The sequence below is a fragment of the Corvus hawaiiensis genome, chromosome 2 (genome assembly GCF_020740725.1).
Source record: "Corvus hawaiiensis isolate bCorHaw1 chromosome 2, bCorHaw1.pri.cur, whole genome shotgun sequence".
Taxonomy (NCBI): domain Eukaryota; kingdom Metazoa; phylum Chordata; class Aves; order Passeriformes; family Corvidae; genus Corvus; species Corvus hawaiiensis.
Window position 1 is genome coordinate 91748226 of NC_063214.1, and position 20155 is coordinate 91768380.

Here is a 20155-nt window from a genome sequence, read left to right on the forward strand (position 1 = left end):
GCGGCGGTGCCATATGCGCGGGGCGGCGCGCGGGGCGGCGCGCGGTCAGCGTTGAGGGGTCGTGCGCGCCGGTGCCGCCGCCATGGGCAAGAAGCAGAAGAACCGGAGCGAGGAGAGGTGAGGGTTACAGGGAGACCCCCTCTCTCTCCCCCGTCCCGCCGCAGGGACCCCCTCGCCGGGCTGCCCGCGGCGGCGTGACACGGCCCATACGGCGCTGAGTCAGGCGCCGGGCCCGGCCGGGCCTCGCGGCCTCATCGCAGGCGGGGCGCGCCAGGCTTGGCTCGGCCCGGCCGTGCGTGTGTTTGTCCGTGAAGGGGCAGGCGGCTTGATTTCCAGCTGAAAAACAGCTGCTTAGTGCAATTGAAGTGATTCAAATGTGGGTTCCTTAATTATTTTTTGTCTCTTGCTGGGTATTGGTGCTGTAAATCGTGCTGTGACACTGATACCTACATGTTTCGTATGCTTGTTTAATAAATGCAGATGCTGGGTATTTTAGTGGTTGGAGGTTAAGAGAGTCGCCTCTGTCGTTATGTTCATATCGTCGTGGGCAATGCCTCATCTGTGAACTTTTTTGTGTGTAAGAGTTTCCTATAAAGGCAGCTGTATTAACCATATGGAATGCTGACCGAATGACAGTGTGTATATATACACTAGCAGGAGAGAATGTATTTTTATTTATCACTATAAGTAATAATACAAAGAAACAGTCAGTCTAGAGAGTGTTTTTAGTTTTTAATAGTGACAGGTAGTTAAATGAAAACTGATTTCTTGAAACGTGTATGAACTAGAAACTACAACGTTTTTCCTTGAGCCATTAAGTGTTTCTCCTCTGGAAGTTCTCCCTATGACAGCTGTTTCGCAAAATATTTCATCTCGGCGGACTTCTTAGTATTTAGGTATGTATTGATGCTTACTTAAGTCTGATACTCTGTATCAGGTTAGAGTATAAACTGTTTCAGTTTCTCCTGTCCTTTCTGGGTAATGAATGTTTTCTCAGTGAGGTATTTTCCTTATCGGACCGTTTTTCCTGATGCCCGTTGCCATGCCATGTGTGTCGCTTTTTAATGTCTGGTGTTATTGACTTGTTTCACGGGCTGTATTTCACAGGAATATCTTGGGAGAATCTCTGACAAGGAGGTGAGTTGAGTGTGACTTGAGAAAGAGGAGGGAAGGATTGGATGTTTGTGCTCTAAAGGAAAGGAGACCTAGTGCTTGTCTTTGTATGCAGTGTGGTAGATGCCAGATGTGTGGAAAAGCCTTCGGGTACTGAAACCCTGCTTCTCGGGCCGTTTCAGGGATGGCGGCTGGTATGTAGGGAACACTTTGAGAGTCTTGGTGCCTGCTGGATACTTTATTCTCTCTGTGTATCCCTGCGCATATTTCTCTGTGTAAATTACTGAGCACAGGCCTCTCTGGGGTGCTACACACAAAATGTCATTTGTGTCTAAAAGTGGAAGCATACCTTAAAGGAAAGGTCAAGAATTTCTTGTTAGAATAGTTGAAATCTTGAGAGCCTAATGATTATTACTTCAGATTTAAATGTTGCAAAAAAAAAGAACAGCAGTGCTGTTACAGTAGTTGTGCTCCCTGTTGTCAAGTCCTAAGGTCAGTGGTTTCATCGTGGTGGTGGTGAGCTGCTGCAGAGAGCTGTCAGCATCAGGTGTCCTTCACCGGAAGCGTGTGATTGCTCATGGTTGTGGTTTCATCTTCCTCTCCCTAGGATCCACTTGAGATCATTTTTATATGCTTGCTAATGTGACTTTGCTCTTCACTGATTATTCCATGAAGCTCTGTGGTTAGCTACCTCTATTGGCTAGCTCCACAGTACATCCAAATAAGTGAAAGGGACTGTGTATTAAAGACTATTTCTTTCTTGTTTGTTACCCCTAAAACCGATTTTGTTCAGGTCTGCGTTTCTTTTAGCCAGCGTCTCTCCAGTTGTGGGGTGTCCTGTGCCGAGTCTGTAGAAGCCATCTCTGTTTATCCCATGCCTGTGCTCTGCTGTGTCCTGTCTCTTCCCTTCTCAAGGCCACTACTCCCATACCAGGCCTGTATTTCTCTACATTATTGTTGTGGAGTTGTGAATATGTCATGCTGTGCAGTGACTGTTTGTCACTGATTCTGCATGAAGCTATGGTTGCAGCATGCCCAGGTAAACAAAAGTAGAATCAATTAGGCATAGGCACCTGGTTAGTTAGAGAAATTGCTGTCACAGCTAAATCAAGGAACAGTTGCAGGCAGGTCAGAAGTTCAGCCAAAGTAAGCCTTGACAGGCTTTAGTCCCGAGTCTTGCAAATGTGGTACTGAGCTTAGGAGTTGCTCCTAGCAGGGACAGTACTGTCACAGGGCTACACAGTTGTATGGCATGAGAGGGATGATATGGAAGAAGAATACAAACAGGCATGTGTTGGAGAAAGGAGGACAGGGTGGTTAGACGGGTGTGTTTTATAGCAGGGAGTTTGAGGCATGGAAGTGAGGATGGACCTAGAAGGCCAGTGGTGTTTTGGAATAGGTGTTACCTGCAGAGGTAACTTCTGTTTTGCTTTTTTTTTTTTTTCTGGTGGTCTTGGTTCCAGGTAACATCCTTGTGAATGTCAAGTTCTCCTGAGAGAGAGGATGCACTGCATGTTTGCATCTGTGGCTTGAATTTGGAGTTCCAAAATCCTCCATCAGTCTCCCTTCCATTTCTGGTAATGTGAGAGAGGAATGGCACTGTGTAATCAAAGGCTTCTAGTTGGATTTGCTTGCTGCATCTTCAGTTCAGTGCCATATAGTGCTGTGCTATTTATTTCCTCCTTTTCCTGTCTTCTTTCCCAACAGTTACATTACAGGTACAATCCCTTATATCCTTTTTGGCTGCAGCACCCAAAGCATGTGGCAGCTTATGGGCACAACTTGTAGTGCAGAGGAAGCATGTGGGAAGATGCAGGTGGTTATGTTTGTGCTGTGAATATTTGTTTAGGAATTGATGTGGTGACAGGAAGGAGATTTTCTACTTGACACACTGAGACAAGTTATGTAAGGTACAAGTAATCTTTACTCTGCTTTTCTCCCCTCATCCCCATAGCTTTGACTTCTGTAGTAGAGTTTCCTCTTCCCCTGTTTCCGCTGAGTATGGTAGCGGTCATACTGATGGGTATTAATGTATGTCTGGGAAGTGTGCTGGGAAATGAGGGTGAGGATGAATTTTGTCCCTATGTACATATACCCTGTTTCTATAACAAGACCCTGAGTGAGATGATAGCTGTAGTGAGGAGGAAAAGAACGAAAATGCAAGACTGTAGACTGTTATGAATACATATTGCTACCTAAACACTACAAATCTGTTCATACTGTACCAGCACCTCTGTTACACTGCTCTGGAACTCTCTAAGTGACTCTTGCTGCTTGATTGCTGTGCATCTGCCAGTGAAGAACATGTTTATCTAGAATGGTCAGATATATGGTCCCTTTGTGGTGTGTTAGATGCTTTGTAAAGGTGGAGAGTGTCTTGGGTCAAAATAGCTCCTAAACCATAGGGAAGTTGCTTTAATTGTTTCCTCTTTGAAATTTTTGTGTTTGTGGTGATCACTCACTTTCCAATGAAACTTCATAGCAAATATTTCAATAAAAATATGAGGTATCTGAGTTTTCAAGCTTTCCTAATTGAAGAGCAGGTGTTCTGATGTATAGTCTAGCTCCTTCTGGGAGTAGTGTTATGCTTTTGTTCTTTGATATGGTTGTAACAGCAGAAGGTATGTCAAGGTTCTATCCTTTTTTTTGGAATTTAGTTAGGATTTTTTTTTAATGTGTGTGAAGAAAGGCTGTTATGAACTACGGAACTCTGCTTTGAATCTGAGCCTCAAATTGCTGTTGTAGGTTTCCTAGTGAGTGTGCTATGTACTCTATGTTACAGATTATTGGTTGCCTAGAATATGGGTCTTTCCCTTTGACTGTGTTAGCTTTTAATGTGTTTTTTCCTCATCTCCTAGCTTTAAGTCATCTTCCTTTTCTCTTAATAGTTTTCCTTAGCTTCCAGTAGGTAGTATTTAGGCGTGTTTATTTTTCTGCCCTTTAATAATGTGACCTGTTGCCTAGGCATTCCACTCTGATCATTCATGCTTATTGCTTTAGAAGTTACAGGTACTGCTGTGATTCTGCAGCCAAGAGCGAACACTGCCACTAAAAAAAGATTTACAGTGGTCTCTCTTACTGATGCTGTGTATTGCTTTCTGTTCTACAAATTAAATCCCTGGTATTGTCTGCTAGTCAGTCTGTTTGGTTCCTTTTCTATAAATGTGTTAAGTAAAATCTTCTCAGTGTTGTGTAGGGAAGTTCTGTGAAGGCTAGAACGTAGTTGGAAACATTCTGTACACCAGAGTGTCATTGTAAGTTATCTGCTTCTCAAAAATATTTCCACAAGCAAAGCTTTCTTCAGCTCCATCAAGGAGAACAGCCAATAAACCCTTGAAGTCCCTGTTTTGCCAATTTAATCTGGAAGATGGAAGATTTTGTACTGAAAGATGGAGTAAAATATTACAAAATAACTTTGCCATTACAAAACTTATTGTCCTGTTCTATGCAAATGGATATTTCAGTTCCCCCCCAAACCTATAGTTTTTAACACAGGCATTTCATATTTATAAGAAAACTATATTTACTTCTTGGATTTTATTTTCAACCAAAGCATCATTGTAAAAAGTCTATAAGGATCTTGAAATATCTGTGGTAAGGGCAGCATAAACCAAAAAACACTGCACTACATTAAGGAGATTGTAAGAAGCAGCTTTTCTTGTGGAAATCTTTATTCTTTTCATTATCTTCATAGGGCCCTCTAAATCTCCTATATAACTAATGTTTATGAAAAGCATGAAAACAGTACATTGCAAGCCGTCAGGAATTGCAGAATCTGTTGTTTCAGGTCTCTGAAGACTTCTGGAAGGCCTTGCTCAGAATAGAGGTGTATGGCAAGTTGAAGTTTGCTGTTGTTGTTGGCACTCATAACATCAAGCCAGACAAGCTCTACAAACCTTTGCTGGTTTTAATTGCATTTGTGCTGTCATGTTTTTCTGACTCCATGCATCGCTGTACATTTGGTCTGTGCTGTTCATCACTTAGATGCTGCCTAGGAGTGAAGGTTACAGTTCTGGACACAGCCTCCAGTTTACTAACTCTTAATGCTTGCATAACATGCCTTTTCCTCTTCCCTCTGACTTGTCCACAGAAATGGTCCCCTAAGACTGGTAGAGGAATTAATTTTTCTGCACACAAATTATGTGTGCACATAATTCAGTCATTAAACTTGGATGAAAAAGTGCAGTACGATCTGGTGGGTGTTCTGGCCTGAAAGCAGTTGGTGCCTTACAGAGGTCTTTTGATGATCCTGGTGTTTGCAGCATCAATGACCTATTCTTCCTGTGTGTCAGTTCAGGTTTTCTTCTTTTCTTTTTTTTACAACAGTTCTGAAATGTTAAACATGAATCTGCATCTTAACACCGAAATATGTTTCTTTAAATACGTGCTGTAAGATGAAGTATTGGTTTTAATTATAGTTAATGTAGGTGGGCATTGTTTGCTCTTCAGGATTATCGGCAATGTAAAGTGTAGTTGTGATGTGGTGTTTTTGTGATGTATTTTGATTTTATACAGTGAGATGTATAGGATGTGGAAATTGTGAAATGCTGAACTTGGTGGTAGTTTCTGTTATCTTTGCACTTTTCTTAAACAAAAAAAAAAAAAACCAGAAGAACTTCTTCAGGGAAGACTGAATGCTAGTTTTTTACTTATGTTTCTTATTCCATGCTTTTAGTCATCTTATTCTCTTGAGATGTAAACACATAAACTGAACCTTGAAGAGCTGCTTTATTCCAGAGAGCCATGTTGCCAGCTACTACCCACAACAGAAGCTTTTTATCTTGAAGTTTTGCTGTGTCTTTATTTAAATGGGAATTTTAGGTTGTGGTGTGGGTTTTGTTTTTTTTTCTCCTTTGGTGACGCTTTCCTTTTTTCTTTTTTTCTGGTTGATTGTTGGTTTGGTTTTTCTTTTTGTTTGTTTGTTTTTGTTTGTTTTGGTTTTTGTTTTTTTAATTAATCTGGGTTATATAAAGGAGGCTTCTTATTTTTCTAGAATCTGTTTGGGTTAAAGATGTAGTTCTCTATCTTTTTTTTCAGAAGGTTTTGCTTAGCTGATAGTTATGCCACTCTTTTTCCCCAGCCAAACTTGAAAGAGAAGGCATGGCTCTTTAATATTAATAATGGAATCATTGTCTTGGGAGCCTGAATGAAAAGCAATTACCCTTTTAGTCAGATTTTACTTCCTTGCTCTCTCATGTAATTAGGTAGCTTCACCAGCTTCCTTCATCTATGAAAAATCACAAAGGTGTAGTTCTACATAAAACTCAATCCAGTTGAGCTGTTGAACATTTCAAACCCTGTGGTGTCACTCTTACTGTCCCCAGCTGCCAGCTGTACCTGCTTCCATTGCAGAGCATTCAGTGCTTATGGGCCCACAGTACTAATCAGGTGTGTTTTGATCTGCTGCCCAAAAAGGGTTCTCTGCAAGAACTTGTGGCCACAGGATTGCCTGAGCTGATGAGAGGGGAAAGTGTGGCTGGGAATGGGCAAGGAAGTAAATTCTCCCCTCCCCTGCACCATAGCTTGAGGAAAAGGCAAGAGGAAGGTGTCCTGTTTCTGGGGTTGTGATTTTTTTTTTTATTATTCTTTAAGCACTCTCAGCAGCAGTGGTGGGTTGCATAGCTGGTGCTCACATGGACACTCCTTCACTTTCTGGGCTGAGGAAGGAGCACAGTTCATTCTTTCCTGAATTTCAAACTGTCTCAGTCATATGTAAGTTAAATGTTTTCAGTGAAGTTAAAAACAACAAAAAAGAAGCTGTAGTGTTGATGTACTTTGACAGGCCAAAATGAGAAAAAGGCCAGGGTTTTGTTTTCCTGTTTTGAATAGCCTTGCTGAGCCAGCAGATGCCTGCATTTTTCATTTCATAACCCACTTAAAGAACAAGTTGGTGATGCGGGGTTTTGAACAACTAAATAATCACTTCCAAAGTGGCTTGTGTTTTGGCACAGTTTAAACCAGTTGCTCTAGGAGAACTTGAACTGGCATTCTGTTTTTCAAGCAATCTTAATACTACAGGTGAAAACAACTGCAAGTATGTCATTCAGCACTGGTAACTTGCTGGTTTTGGATAATCTTGTATTTAGAAATGCATCCTTATTACTGGCCTTACAGCTCACATACATGTAGGATGGGTAAGGTGTTCTAGGGAGATAATGGTAAAGATCTGTCTAAAAGTATTAGTTTTACTTGGTCTAAAACTACTGCAAAACCAAACACATGGAAACAGATGATTCAGCTTCTCTTCAGTCTTTTTGAAGGTCAAGGACTTTTTTTTTTTTTCCCCTAAGCGAAAGAAAATGACTTAATGACAGTGATGTTCCTTTGAAGGTGGTTAGAAGAGCTGGTGTCATGTAACTGATGAAATATCTCAAGGTTGCCTCAGCAAAAACGAGCCTTCTGATTATGCAGGAGTGTGGGCAGTGAGTTCACAGCAGTGATGAAACATTCTTGCTGTGTTAACTTGCTGACTCTTCTGCCCCTTGCACATCAAAGTTTGGTTTCTTTGTTTCAGTCTGTTTTTAATTGTACAGTATTTTCTTATGTTTCAACTTCACCTTTGCAGGACAGCTTAAAACCAATCCTAAGTAAAAGATTTTTAGCATGATTTGAGTTAGCGTGTTAACTGTGAGATGAAAGCAGACATAAGTAATCGTGTTTGTGTCGCTCAGTGCAATGGATCAAAAAGTGCTTGTAATCTTTTAGTTTGTGTGTACACTTTAGTTTTGGTTTCAGCAGGACGGTGTTATCCTGTTGACTTTGTTTGCAAAGCTGGAAGTTGGATTTCCAGTAGTTTAGGGCTTGTCTCATTTTAAGCTGAATTCTTCCATTTAATTTCTGCAGTTTCATTTACCTAATTTCAATAGAGTCAAATTGATATGAATGAGGGCAACTCAGCTCCTTTGTATAATCCTATTGCTCCACTCTTTCAGTTCGTGAATGGATTAGTAGTTTTTCTTTGCCCTTTATCTCACTGCTGCCTAATCAGGATGCCATCTCTGTCACGTGTAGCTGCAGATGCCTGTTTATAATGAAGCTTTTCCTCAGTGTTTGGGGATATGTGTTGTAGGTACTGTAACAAGTGTACTGGAAGTCCTAATTGTGTGTGTTCTTAAGAAAGCATAGGAGGAAAACATGCATGTTTGGTGGTCTTGCCAATATAATGAGCTTGTCTATTATTAGAGAGTCTGTGAGATGCTGTTGGTCAGTTGGCTTTCCTTCACTAGAACCGTCATGGAAAGCTGGAGGAGCTTGTTTGGCAAGGAAGGGCAATTATGCATTTTAGCTGCAGAAGTTCACTGAGCAAAGAAAAATGATGAAAGCTTATTAACTCTTATTTCAATAGCTGTGTTCCTGCATTTGGCTTTGTTTTCCTGCCAAGGAAATATTTCAAATTTCCATGCTGAGATTTGTGTGTTACAGAGGTTATATTGCAGGCAGTCCTTAGTATGACGGGCTCACACTATGAAAATCCCTTAATGATGAATATGTTAACTATGTCAGTACTTGAAGTAAGTTTTTAACCTTCCATGGAAGAGAAAAGTGATAAATAGTTAAAGTGTACTTGTAACTGTTCTGACATACTTTTTTAGGGAGCATTGATTTTTTTGTGTTATTTGCGAATTGTAAGTTTAAGTCTTGATTTGGAGCGTGACAGCTTCTCTTCTGGTGAGTGATGCACTGATGAATGCCTGTAATACTGTAGACTGAAAGAAATGGTGGAACTTCAAAATTTAAAAATATATCTTGCTAATTGTGATCAAGTATTAGAAACCATGAACTTCACTATGTGAGGGGTTTTTTTTAAGCAAAATGGGAAAGCATGCCTGTAAAAGACTAAAGTAAACCCTAGAATGTGGAAACTAGGATTAACATAAATTTCAGCATCTGTAAATCAGAGTTTGTGTTAGGGTCAACTCTGGTCTCCAGGTGGCTTCTACAGGGAATTTCTAGGTTCTGGCTATTGCAGGCCATTGCATCAGAAAAAGAACTTGATCCAAAACTGTGCTTGTTTCTCATGTTTAAAAAAAACCCAAACACCTCCTCAAATAAAATCAGCCCAACACCTTAGGTGTTTTTAGTATTTTTTGGGTAGATGGGATGTAATAGCTGAGGGGTTGGATTGTTTGTTTTTAAACTGTGTTTCTAGTCTTAAATACTGTCTCCTTGATGTAATAGCAAGAGAAACACAGCAGAGGATTTTTTTTCTACAGACTGTGCATCTATCAGTCACAAGATTTTTTTTCACTTTTCTGACTCAATAGCTTGCAACTGTGTGGGATCTTATAAATAGCAGAGCTACTGGATGTCTTTGTACATCTGACTGAGCAGTGGTAGGTGACAGCTCTTTTATTTCGTAGCTGTTTTAATCTTCATGCTGAAAGAAATTTCATACTTTGTCTTATAGGCAGGATTTGGATTTGTAGCTTTATTTGTTGTTGATTTTGATTAACATGTAACATGAGCAACTTAGGTTGTTTTGGGTATTACTTTCTCTTACTGGCCTGATTTTATGCTTTGTTTGTTTGAGAGATGTTACTGAACATCCTCTGTTGCCCATGTCTGTCTTAAAAATCTCCAAACACTTACTTGAAATGGTCTGGGTATATTTGATCCTGGTTTGGTACAGAATGTTGTGTTAACACAGCATTTAACTTGTGACACAGTGAATATTCAGGAATCCATCCTTAAGTGGCTTTTTGCATGCAATAGGGGTTTTCATTAGTCTATGCAGACAGCTCATACAGAAACCCTTCTGGGCAACTGTTGATTTCTTAATGTAATTTCTAGGGCATTAAGGTAAATATTTTTTCAGTATAAAGTGTGTAAATGTTTCTATGTGCTATTTTAAAGATTTACATTACTGTAATCCTGCTTAAATGGCAAAAGGCAGTGAAATTGTGTAGGGGAGATGTTGAGCACTTTTTCTTTTTGATTAGTGATGTAATTCTAAAGAAAAATTATTCTGTTTGATATCTGAAATGTAGTGATCTCTGTGTGCTTGTTATTGATTACTGCATTCTCCTTTAATGAATGTGACTTGTCTTTCCTCACTGTAGAGTTTTGCCCTATCTTAGGCACAGGCCTTCATGGAAAAATGTCTGCAGCCATTTTTTTGAAAACTGCTTGTTTAGGTTTGAGTGAAGTACACACATTTAATTCGTGCTGTAATTTAAGGCATTGAAATGCTGTTTTAGCAATATCAAAACTCTTTTTATATCTAGCAGCAAAAATAGAGGCTGGTATCAAAGTATGTGAATAACAGGGGTGGCTTAGGCTTCACCTGCTAAACAAAGACAAAGGAAAATCAGGGAAGTATCTCCTTCTCAGCAGTGCAATAGCACTTTGTTTTCATTGTAACACTTTCCATATCTCCTTGAGCCTCTTGTGTTGGGGAAATGTGGGGTTATTTTTTTAGTGCAAAGTATTATGAGCTTGAATGGTCTAAGGTAGTGAGGCTGGGAAATCTGTTTATAAAGTCTTCATGCACAAGCAGTTTGAGGTCAAAATTGAAAAGATTCTGATTTATAATACATTTGTCGAAAGAAATGCATCTCTCAAATAGTAAATGCAAGACCTCTACAGTAATTCTCATTCTGGTCCTTTCAGGTTCCTGTATCAGGCCCCCTTAGGTTTGGACCCTAGTAAAGGCTGAATGGAGATCTTGGAGAAGGAGGTTCCTGAAAGAGTGCTTGGGTTTCTGAAATGTGTGTTGGGGGACTGTTTAAAAACCTTTACAGGGAAAAGTTCCATGGTGTATCTAACAAAGCCCATAGGAAAGCAGCTCTCCTGTTATGTATCTAAGTGTAGTGGATTCCTTATAAGAAGGAATAAGATCATCCCCCAGGATTAGGGGGCGCATCTTCTTAATCTTCTTTTCAACTTTCTTATGAAATCCTAGTAGAGTATTATTAGAGTTTTAAAAGGTAAGGAAATTCAAGGTCAGTATGGGAATAAACTTGTAGTACTGGAAGCCAGTGTTTGAATTTCTTGACTTTCCAATATCCTTGCTTGTCAGTTCTTATGAGTTGTAGCTGTATATATAAGTGCACACAGCCTTAATTTTACTTATTTCATTGAGGCTCAAATATTTGAAGCTTGCTCTGTCACTTCTTAGTAAATGGAAGTGTAGTGGAAAATATAGAAAGGTTCTTTTGTTTGGTTTGGTTTTTTTGGTTGGGTTTTTTTTTTTTTTTTTTGGTCAGAAAAATTTTTCAGAAACTAAGCAGTGGAAGCCAAGTTTGGAAAGGTTTTTGTATTGATGCCACAATTGTGACAGCTGAACAGTCTTTATTATTATTCCCAAACTCCTTGTTTGTGGGTGTTAAAGCTTAATGTCTGTCAAATAGTTTTTTCAGTGTTTGAGATTCCCTCCCCCTCCCCCCCCCCCCAAAAGAAGTTTTCTTCAAAGTTCACTCGAAGTGAGTTATCAACAGCAAATAAACCCTTGCCCCCTTAAAGCCTGTACCCTAGAAAACATGAGGTACCATAGACATCTTTGCTTGTAGCAAAACACCCATGTGATGTGTTTTATGTTTGGACATAACTTTCTGCTAAAATGCATTGTGAAAAGTCAACCTTGATAATACCCATGTAAAATATGAGCTGTTTAGAGGCCTGGTGCTTTAGTATCTAAACAACCACATGATTAAGGTCCTGTAGTAATGGGAGCTTGGAAGAAGTAGTAGTAGAGCATGTATTTTGGTGTTTTAAAACTATTTCAAGCTTGGATATGACTCAGTCTCCTCAGTTAACTCCTAGAGGAAAAGGAGGTAAGCAAGTGTGCTTAATAAACTTGATATTCAGCAATTAATGCAAAAACAAGTTTGAGGGCCTATGTGTAGGCCTAGATATAGTGTAGTTAGCCTGACATTAGGGCTTTATTCTAGGTGTAGAAGTGAATGGCATCTTTATTTCAGCTGTTACCCCTGGTATACAGCCAGTTAAACTGCTTATAAAAACAGCTCTTAAATTGCTGAAACATCAAATCGTCTTAGGGTGAGAACAGCCAAAATGTGTATTTTCTCTTGAGGGAGGTGAGAATTACTGTAGAGATCTTGCATTTACTATTTGAGAGATACATTTCTTTCGACAAATCTATTCCAAATCAAGTCAGCACATGAGGGAGTGTTACTAGGTATATTTTAGGTGTGTTTTTTCTTCTCCTGGCTAAGAGTATCTCTGGCAATACTGGTGCTGTACAGTGAGGTACTTTGTTGTGCTGCTTTTTATTTGGTTTGTTCAGTCTACCCAGAAGAAAATACAAGATCTTAAAAATACAAATAATTGATCTTGGCCTTTAAATAAATGGAGTACTTTGTTGCTTAGTTGTGCTGTTGTCACATACAGACAGTATTTGGTGACTTGCATATTCCCAATATGTGGGATAAAATGTTTGTGAGTGTCAGCATTCACTTGCAAAAGAATCCAGCCCTTTCCTTTTTGCAAAGAGAGCTGCAACTAAGACTTACTGAATTTTTAGAATCTGTAGCTGAATAATTAAATACTTGGTTTTCTTTATTAAGGTTCAACTTCTGAGTTTATAAATTGGCAAGACTGAAGCTCTGATAGTTTAGAATTTGCTGATGTCTTGAAAGTCCTGAATCTGGAAGAAATTAATTTCCCTTATTTTCTGGATACAGTTTTGGGTATTTGGTGGGCCAGCCTTTGGCTGATTTGTCCTGAGTGGATGCTAATACATGAGACAGTGACATTGTAAAACAACAGTTTTCTGCCCAGGTATCTAAGAGGGAGTTAAATTAAATATTAACAGCTTGTTGATTAAACGGGTTTTGAAACTGCCAGTTGTGATAAAAGTAGCATCAGACCAGTTTTGATCTGAATACTGAAGCTTTAAGTGTGAAGCAGGGAATAAGTAAGTCTCCTGTCTTATAATTGTAGTGTGAATGTGATCAGGTGGTAAAATGTCTGGACAAAAACTTCTTTTGGCTTTCTTTAGGCCTCAGAGAGGTAATACTAAGGCAAGTGGTACAAATGGTTGCTTGCCAACTTCATTGGTATTTTTTATGATCTGCTTTAAAGACTGGCTTGGAGCTGAACTCTGTTCTTCTGTGTGACTTCTTTTCTTGAGAGATAATAAAATTTTCAGTCTGATGGCAAAGCATAGGCAACTGTTACTGTGAGTCGGAAGTTGTAAAGAACTTCCACTTACTTGGTTAATAAAAATACAGTCTTTTTTTGTTTGCAAAAGGATGTTTGAGGGAACAGATAAATATCTTAATTGGATCCCCTGGCTGTGATTTGCAAAATTTCTTCTGTTTGTGCTTCATTTTTACACTTCGATTGTGGTGGCTGCTTTTCTATCAATGACACCTGTAATTTGAAGGGCCAAACAACATCTTTTGGAGGAACAAACAGTCTAGTTACATTCTTCCAAGAAGTTACATCAAATTGCACAGCTCAACTTTTAAAGTCGGTGTTGCAAGAACTGAATGTGTTTTATTGTTCCACCTCCCTTCATGCAGATGACATGTGTGAAGGTTTTTCCTTCACTTCCTACTGAGTAGAATAAGGTAACAGTGCACAATCGTTGTTAAACGTGGGGTATTTTTTCCTGCATTGCATATGTTTTGTGATTGATTTTGCATTTTCAAACTTTTATTTGTTTTATTCAGATGGCTTCTACTTAAATAAATTCAACGTTTGAACTAGTGATAACCCTGCTTTCCTTCTTCATTTCAGTGCAAAAGATGATATTGATATTGATGCCCTTGCCGCAGAGATAGAAGGTGCAGGAGCTGCAAAGGATCAAGAGCCTCAGAAATCCAAAGGCAAAAAGAAAAAAGAGAAGAAGAAACAAGATTTTGAGTAAGTTTGGGTTTTTTCCACCTGCCTGATCTTATTCCATTATCCAAAAACTCAGTTATTTAAATGCCCTAACTTCTTTCTTATTCTAGTGAAGATGATATCCTGAAGGAGCTGGAGGAACTGTCAATAGAGGCACAAGGAGGGAAAGTTGACAGGGAACAACCTTCTACAGGAAAGGTGAACACTGAAAGGGAGGTGGGCTTTTTAATAGGAAATAGTTATGAGACACTTCTGTCCCAGAGAAATTCTAGTGTTGCAGTGTAGTTGGAGATCCAATCTGAGACATGTAGCTAGCATGTTCTTTTAGTTATATTTGATCATATTTTCATAGTAAAGTCAATCATGAAAAAAGCCATGTCTTCATGCTGATAATTATTCAAAGCCAATCAGAATAAATCTTAATTGTGGGCTGAAGTATGGTACACTCAGCAGGAATAGTTACTGCTTTCAAACTTTGTCTTCAATAAGAGAGGTTTTTCGTGATGTATCTCAATGCTACTTCTTAGCTCTTGAGGGCAAGTAACTTTTCATGGCTGATTATTGAATTGTTTAATTACTAGGTTGAAAATGACAATGAAGAAAGCTTATCAAAACAAGATAAAAAGAGGAAAGGAAAGAGTAAAAAAGCCAATCTGGAAAATGACTATGATAGCGAGGAAGTGGAAGATAAAGATAAAAAATCTAAAAAAACTCAGAAAACAAAACAAGACATGCTTTCTGGCAGTGATGATGATGATCATGAGACACAGCTTAAGAAAAGCAAAGGGAAAACTCAGAAGTCAAATAAAAAACACGATTTGTCAGAAGATGAAACTAACATTAAGAAAAGCAAAGAGCGTGGGGGAGGAGTGTCTACAGGCGAGAGTGGTGATGAATCAGATGAGGTCTCCCAGTCTAGAAAACGACAAAAGAAAAACCAAAAGCCAAAGTCTGCTCCTGCTGCTGAAAGTGGGGATGATGAAGAAGAACCTTCATTCAAATTAAAAACAGCGGCTCAGAAGAAGGCAGAAAAAAAAGAACGTGAAAGAAAAAAACGTGAAGAAGAAAAAGCCAAATTGAGGAAACAGAAAGAGAAGGAAGAACTAGAAGGTGGTAAAGAACCAGCAAAGCCAAAGGAATCTCTAAGAAAAGCTGAAGAGAAGGCTTCTCCTGAAGCTACAGCAATCCCTGGCCCTAGGGAAAAAGGAGAGACTCCTGCAGGAGCAGAAGGTTTGTAATATCGTTTCTAAAACTGTAATTTAAATACCACAGTTTCTACAAGGCCAGAGAGGTGCCAGGCAGTGAGGATAATTTGTTGGTTTATTTTGGATTGTGAATACTGGATATTTGGTAGCCTTGTCTGCCCCTCTGTGTTGGCTCACAGGTGGCTGTGTTTTCTGGCCTGTAGTCTGTTCAGGTACATGGGAAAACAAGCCAGGTGATGAATTCTCATTACAGTATATGATTACAGTTCTGTATAGCAAGAGTATTTTTTTCACTTCACTTACTCTGATACTTTAAGACTTCAGGCCATGACTTGAGACAGTTTTATTGTTTTCATTATGAAATTTTTATGTAGAAGCCAGAGAAAATATTCCTCATTTGATGTTATTTATCATATTTGAAATATAAATTGTACTTAGAGTATCTTTGAAATTTCTGGGATCTTTGAGTGTATGCCTGTTCTTTCTGTAGCTGATGACAATGAGGGGGACAAAAAGAAAAAAGACAAGAAAAAAAAGAAGGGTGAGAAAGAAGAAAAAGAGAAAGAGAAGAAGAAGGGTCCCAGTAAAGCCACAGTTAAAGCCATGCAAGAAGCTTTGGCTAAAATGAAAGAGGAGGAGGAAAGGGCAAAAAGAGAGGAGGAAGAACGCATAAGACGATTGGAGGAACTTGAAGCAAAACGCAAAGAGGAGGTAACCTTAATCTGTCTGCTTGCTGGTGCAGTTGGTGAATTAATCCTTAATATGTTTCTTGTAAAAAGAATATACTTGGGCAGCTTTTGTGTAAAGCATGCTTTAGAGTTTCTGCATGTTTTTTTCTCTAGGAACGATTAGAGCAAGAGAGGAAAGAAAGAAAGAAACAGAAGGAAAAAGAGAGGAAGGAGCGTTTGAAGAAGGAGGGAAAGCTTTTAACAAAAACTCAACGAGAAGCCAGAGCCAGAGCAGAGGCTACTCTTAAACTACTCCAAGCTCAGGGTAAGCAGTAAAGTTTAATAATAATTAAAACCAAACCAAGAAACGCAACCAAACTTCCTATCCGTTATTGCTCTGTGTTTATTTTTTTTCCTCTCTGGAGCTAGGAGGGAGGGTACTGAGTGATTCCATGTAAAGGTGCTCTGTTGTCAAGGAAGGCAGTGTGCACCCTCCCTTCTCCTTTATTTTTGAAGTAGGTTTAAGTGTCTGTATTTTCATCTTACACTTTAAATATACAACTTTTTAATACTGCCTACTTTCAGTTAAAGATGTTAGTTGTGGAACTTAGGAAAAAGCACTTAAAGAAGTGGTGTAGTCCAAAGGCCAGGAAAAGCAGATGGGCTGTGTTGAAGGTCTTGTAAGACCAGTGATCTGGATCTTGTTGAATTAGTTCATGTGCTCAATTAGGCAAGTGCATTGTTTTACTTCAAAAACAACGGGGGAAGTCCATGGAGAAGATGTGTTTTTCTCTGGGATTTGCAGAAGTATGTAAGAGCTTTCCTACTTTTTCTGTGAAATATGATCTGTCTCCATTGCAATGAAGCAAATTTGTCCAATATATTGTAAGTAAAATGTCCTAATTGTTCTTGGTGTCTGGTTTGTGACTAAAAAAAGAAAGTAATTCGTGAGTGCTGAGTGTCTTTGTATTTGTAGAGTACACTGTCTGACACTTTACTGGTAGGTGGATGTATAAATATAGGAATCTCTGTAGCTAGTAAAATGTTTGGAGTTCTTAAACATACACAAAGGCTATTTCTCCTCGGTCGTTGCTGTAGCTATAAGAATCTTTCTATTTATGTGCCCCTACAACTGGATTTTTGTTAAATCTGCAATATAAGTCACTCAGTAACTGAGAAAATTTTTAACGTGCAGCAGGAATTAAGTTTTTAATTTGTCTTTGCACGAAACTTCTTTTGATTGAATCCCTTCATACATTACAGCACCTGCTTCCTGGTGAGGCAAAGATGAAGCTGGTGAATTGAACCTGGCATTATTTTAATACCTGAAACCATCAGTGTTATAAAATTAAAAAAAAAAAAAAACAACAACAAACCAAAACTCAAACCCCCAAACAAACAAAACAAACAAAATCCACCAACCTCCCAACGTGGAGCAAAAGGGAAAATGCCATCTGCTGAGCAACTTTAAGCATTTAAGAAGAGTTGTGGCTCTGAACTACTCCAAATTGTCTGAAATTAGGAGCCTTGGCAGACAGGTTTTAAGTGAGTTTTTGCATAGCAGACCTTAAAGATAAACCTGAGGTATATGTTCATGACATTTTATGTAGGTCTGTGATTAACTTCAAACCTGCAGTTGTAGAATCTGATTTGATTTACTGTTTATTTTTTGTTTCATTGCCATCCCCTTCTTCCAGTTATCTGACCTCTTTTTGAGAGCAGTCAGGAGTATCTGAAGACCCATACTTCACTCAAGTTTTCTAGCTTTTGAATTCAGACTTTTAAAAAAGATAAAATATGCACTGAACCCACTTTCTACTCTTTCCTCCTCCATCTTCCAATTTTGGAAGACATGTTGTTATTTAAATCAAAGTTTAATAATTACCTGGATTTTCTTTTTAACAAATCTTTTGTTTTGTTTTGCAGGTGTTGAAGTGCCATCCAAAGACTCTGTGCCAAAGAAAAGGCCAATATATGAAGACAAAAAGAGAAAGAAGCAGCAGCAGCCAGAAAATAAAGAAGGTGTAGTTTGCATATAGGGAGACCTAATAGATTAGTCACATTTCTGGAAATATTTCTGAAATAAATCAGCTAATCTTAAGCTAATTGCACTTCAAGGTGCCTCTGGGGTTTTTTTTTTTTATATCTCTGCCCTCACATCCAAGTGCTGATGCATTAGGATCCTAAAGGTGTTTTGAAGGCTGCTCTCTTAATCCTTTTTTTTACAGTCTACTTGACTGTTATTTTTTCCTAACCTTGATAGTGTCTTTAGATTTTCTAAATGTTGGATATGTACAGAGTATAAAGGCCTTTTATGAATGTGACATTGAATGCTTTGTGTGCATATGTAGGTCAAATACAAAGTAGTTTAAGTAGTAATAACTTATGATTAAGTCTGAGTTTGTCCCAGGATGAAAAGGGATTGATCCTAGTTTTAGTACTTTTAAATTGGAGACAGTTTGTTCATTTGTTTTCTTGTATATAAAAACAGATTTCAGCTCCTGGGTGCCAGTTGTTCAGAGTAGTTCAAAGAGCTTGCATTTTTGAAACCTTAGAATTTATTGCACTGGCTAGATGTAGGTTGGACATTTTTTTTACTTCGGTGGTTTCCCTGGGGGTTGCTGTGGCTCTTAAGGCTAATCCTTAGTTTAAAAAATGTAGATGTATTTCTTACTTAGCTAGTTTTTCTTTTTTTTTTTTTTCTTAATTTCACATTAGTTATGTGCCTGCTTATCATTTATGGAGTGTGTGTAAAGAATTGAAAATGCTGCTTCTCCGAATTGTATTTTTTTTTCTTTTTTCTTTTTTGTTTTTGTTTTTGTTCTTTTTTGTTTTTGTGTGTGTGTTTTTTTTTTTTTTTTTTTTTTTGTTTGTTTGAATTTTTAATGGAACAGTGGGGGAAGTATGGGTAGTTCATTTGTATTACGCCATTTTCTCTTGTCTTTTAAAAGAAGTGAGGAGTTTTTAATGTCAATAACTGACCTATCTTATAAATCTATTAAACTGCTTAGAAAGCCAAATGTTTTCCAAATAAGCTGGAGTGGAGCTGTATGTATGAGTAAGTCAGTTTGCACTTTGAAAGTATGTAGCAACCAACTTCCTGTCTTGCAATTCCAGAAAGTGTGGAGGTAACTTCCCCAGCTGAAGATGCAGTAGAACTGGAAACACCAGTAAAAGAAGAGACTCCTCTTCCAGCAGAGCCAGGTTGGTAGTAATGCTAATAAATTTCAAACACTTAAGCATGTGTGTCAGTGCTGCATGATAGTTATCATACCTTGCTGGATGGGGCTAAATGGCCATCCTTTCTTGAGGTAGTTGCCTTTTTTTTTTCTTTCTTAAGGGAGGAACTACTGAAATTTTATGGAATAAAAGGCATGAAGCCTCAAAATGAGTGTATAAAGGTCCCTTATTCAGGGTGAACTCCAGCGTTCAATTGGCTTAGTCAATTATCTCCAGTAAGCATATTCTGTGCCCTATTCACTCCCCTGACTTTTCATTTGCTTTTTCAAGTCTGTTTTGTCAACAGTTAGGTGGAGGTAGGGAGGAAATATTCTGCTTCTAGTACTGATAGTGCAACATTCACAGTGCTTGTATTCTTTATTGCAGATATTTTGCTTTCACAAGTACTGAATGCAGAGGATATGTGTTAGCTTGTGAAACTGAGTTATCAGCAAGTGATTGTTACCCTCATTTTTGCCTACACACAGCACTTGCTTTATCAAAATCACATTGTACTGGACTTCTTCCTCAGCAAGGAGACTGTTTCAATTTTTACCCTTATTATTAAGTCAGACAAATACTGACAAAATGTGCAGCTTTTGAAAACAAAGCTGAAAGTGTCCTGTGATTCTAGCTTGGCTTATCTTATGATTGGCATTCCATTGCCATAAGAGAAGGGCTCACCAGCAGAATGTTAGTTCCTAGCTAATATTCTAGCAGTGTGGAACTTAGTCTTCATTTCAGAGAGCTGAAATTTTTGACATGTGCTGCAGCAAATATATACTGCAGCAAAAGATAATGCTTCTTTTGGAGAGGGTTGCAAGTTTGCCTTTTTCCATTTGTCTCTTACTAAGAGCTGCAGTCTCTTAGTAAATCTTACTGAATTCCTTCTGAATGAATATGTTTAATGCTTCTGGAATCCATGGTATAATTATTTTAAGGCACCTGGTGTCCTTCTTGTAGACAATTTGTATTTTCTCACTAATTACAATTCTACTTTAAGTCGTATTCTTGTTTCTCTGTTACTTTGTTACACATCGTGACTGTTAATTGGGCAACTCCTTGCAAGGATCATGATTGTTGTAGAGGTTTGTGTGGCAGGCATGATGCAGGCACTGACGTGATATGCAGACAGGAGCTAGA

At 38.6% G+C, this 20155-nt stretch overlaps 1 protein-coding gene across 2 annotated transcripts in view; it reads left to right on the forward strand.

The window, feature by feature from the left end:
* The window catches only part of EIF5B (eukaryotic translation initiation factor 5B), a 37013-nt gene continuing 16858 nt past the window's right edge, over positions 1-20155 (forward strand). For both annotated transcript variants that reach the window (XM_048325435.1, XM_048325445.1), the window contains exons 1-8: positions 1-117; positions 13816-13941; positions 14031-14118; positions 14502-15150; positions 15616-15836; positions 15968-16118; positions 17720-17815; positions 18911-18997. In XM_048325435.1, coding sequence (XP_048181392.1) covers positions 83-117; positions 13816-13941; positions 14031-14118; positions 14502-15150; positions 15616-15836; positions 15968-16118; positions 17720-17815; positions 18911-18997 — 1453 coding nt within the window. In that variant the 5' untranslated portion in view covers positions 1-82. The remainder of the gene's footprint in view (positions 118-13815; positions 13942-14030; positions 14119-14501; positions 15151-15615; positions 15837-15967; positions 16119-17719; positions 17816-18910; positions 18998-20155) is intronic.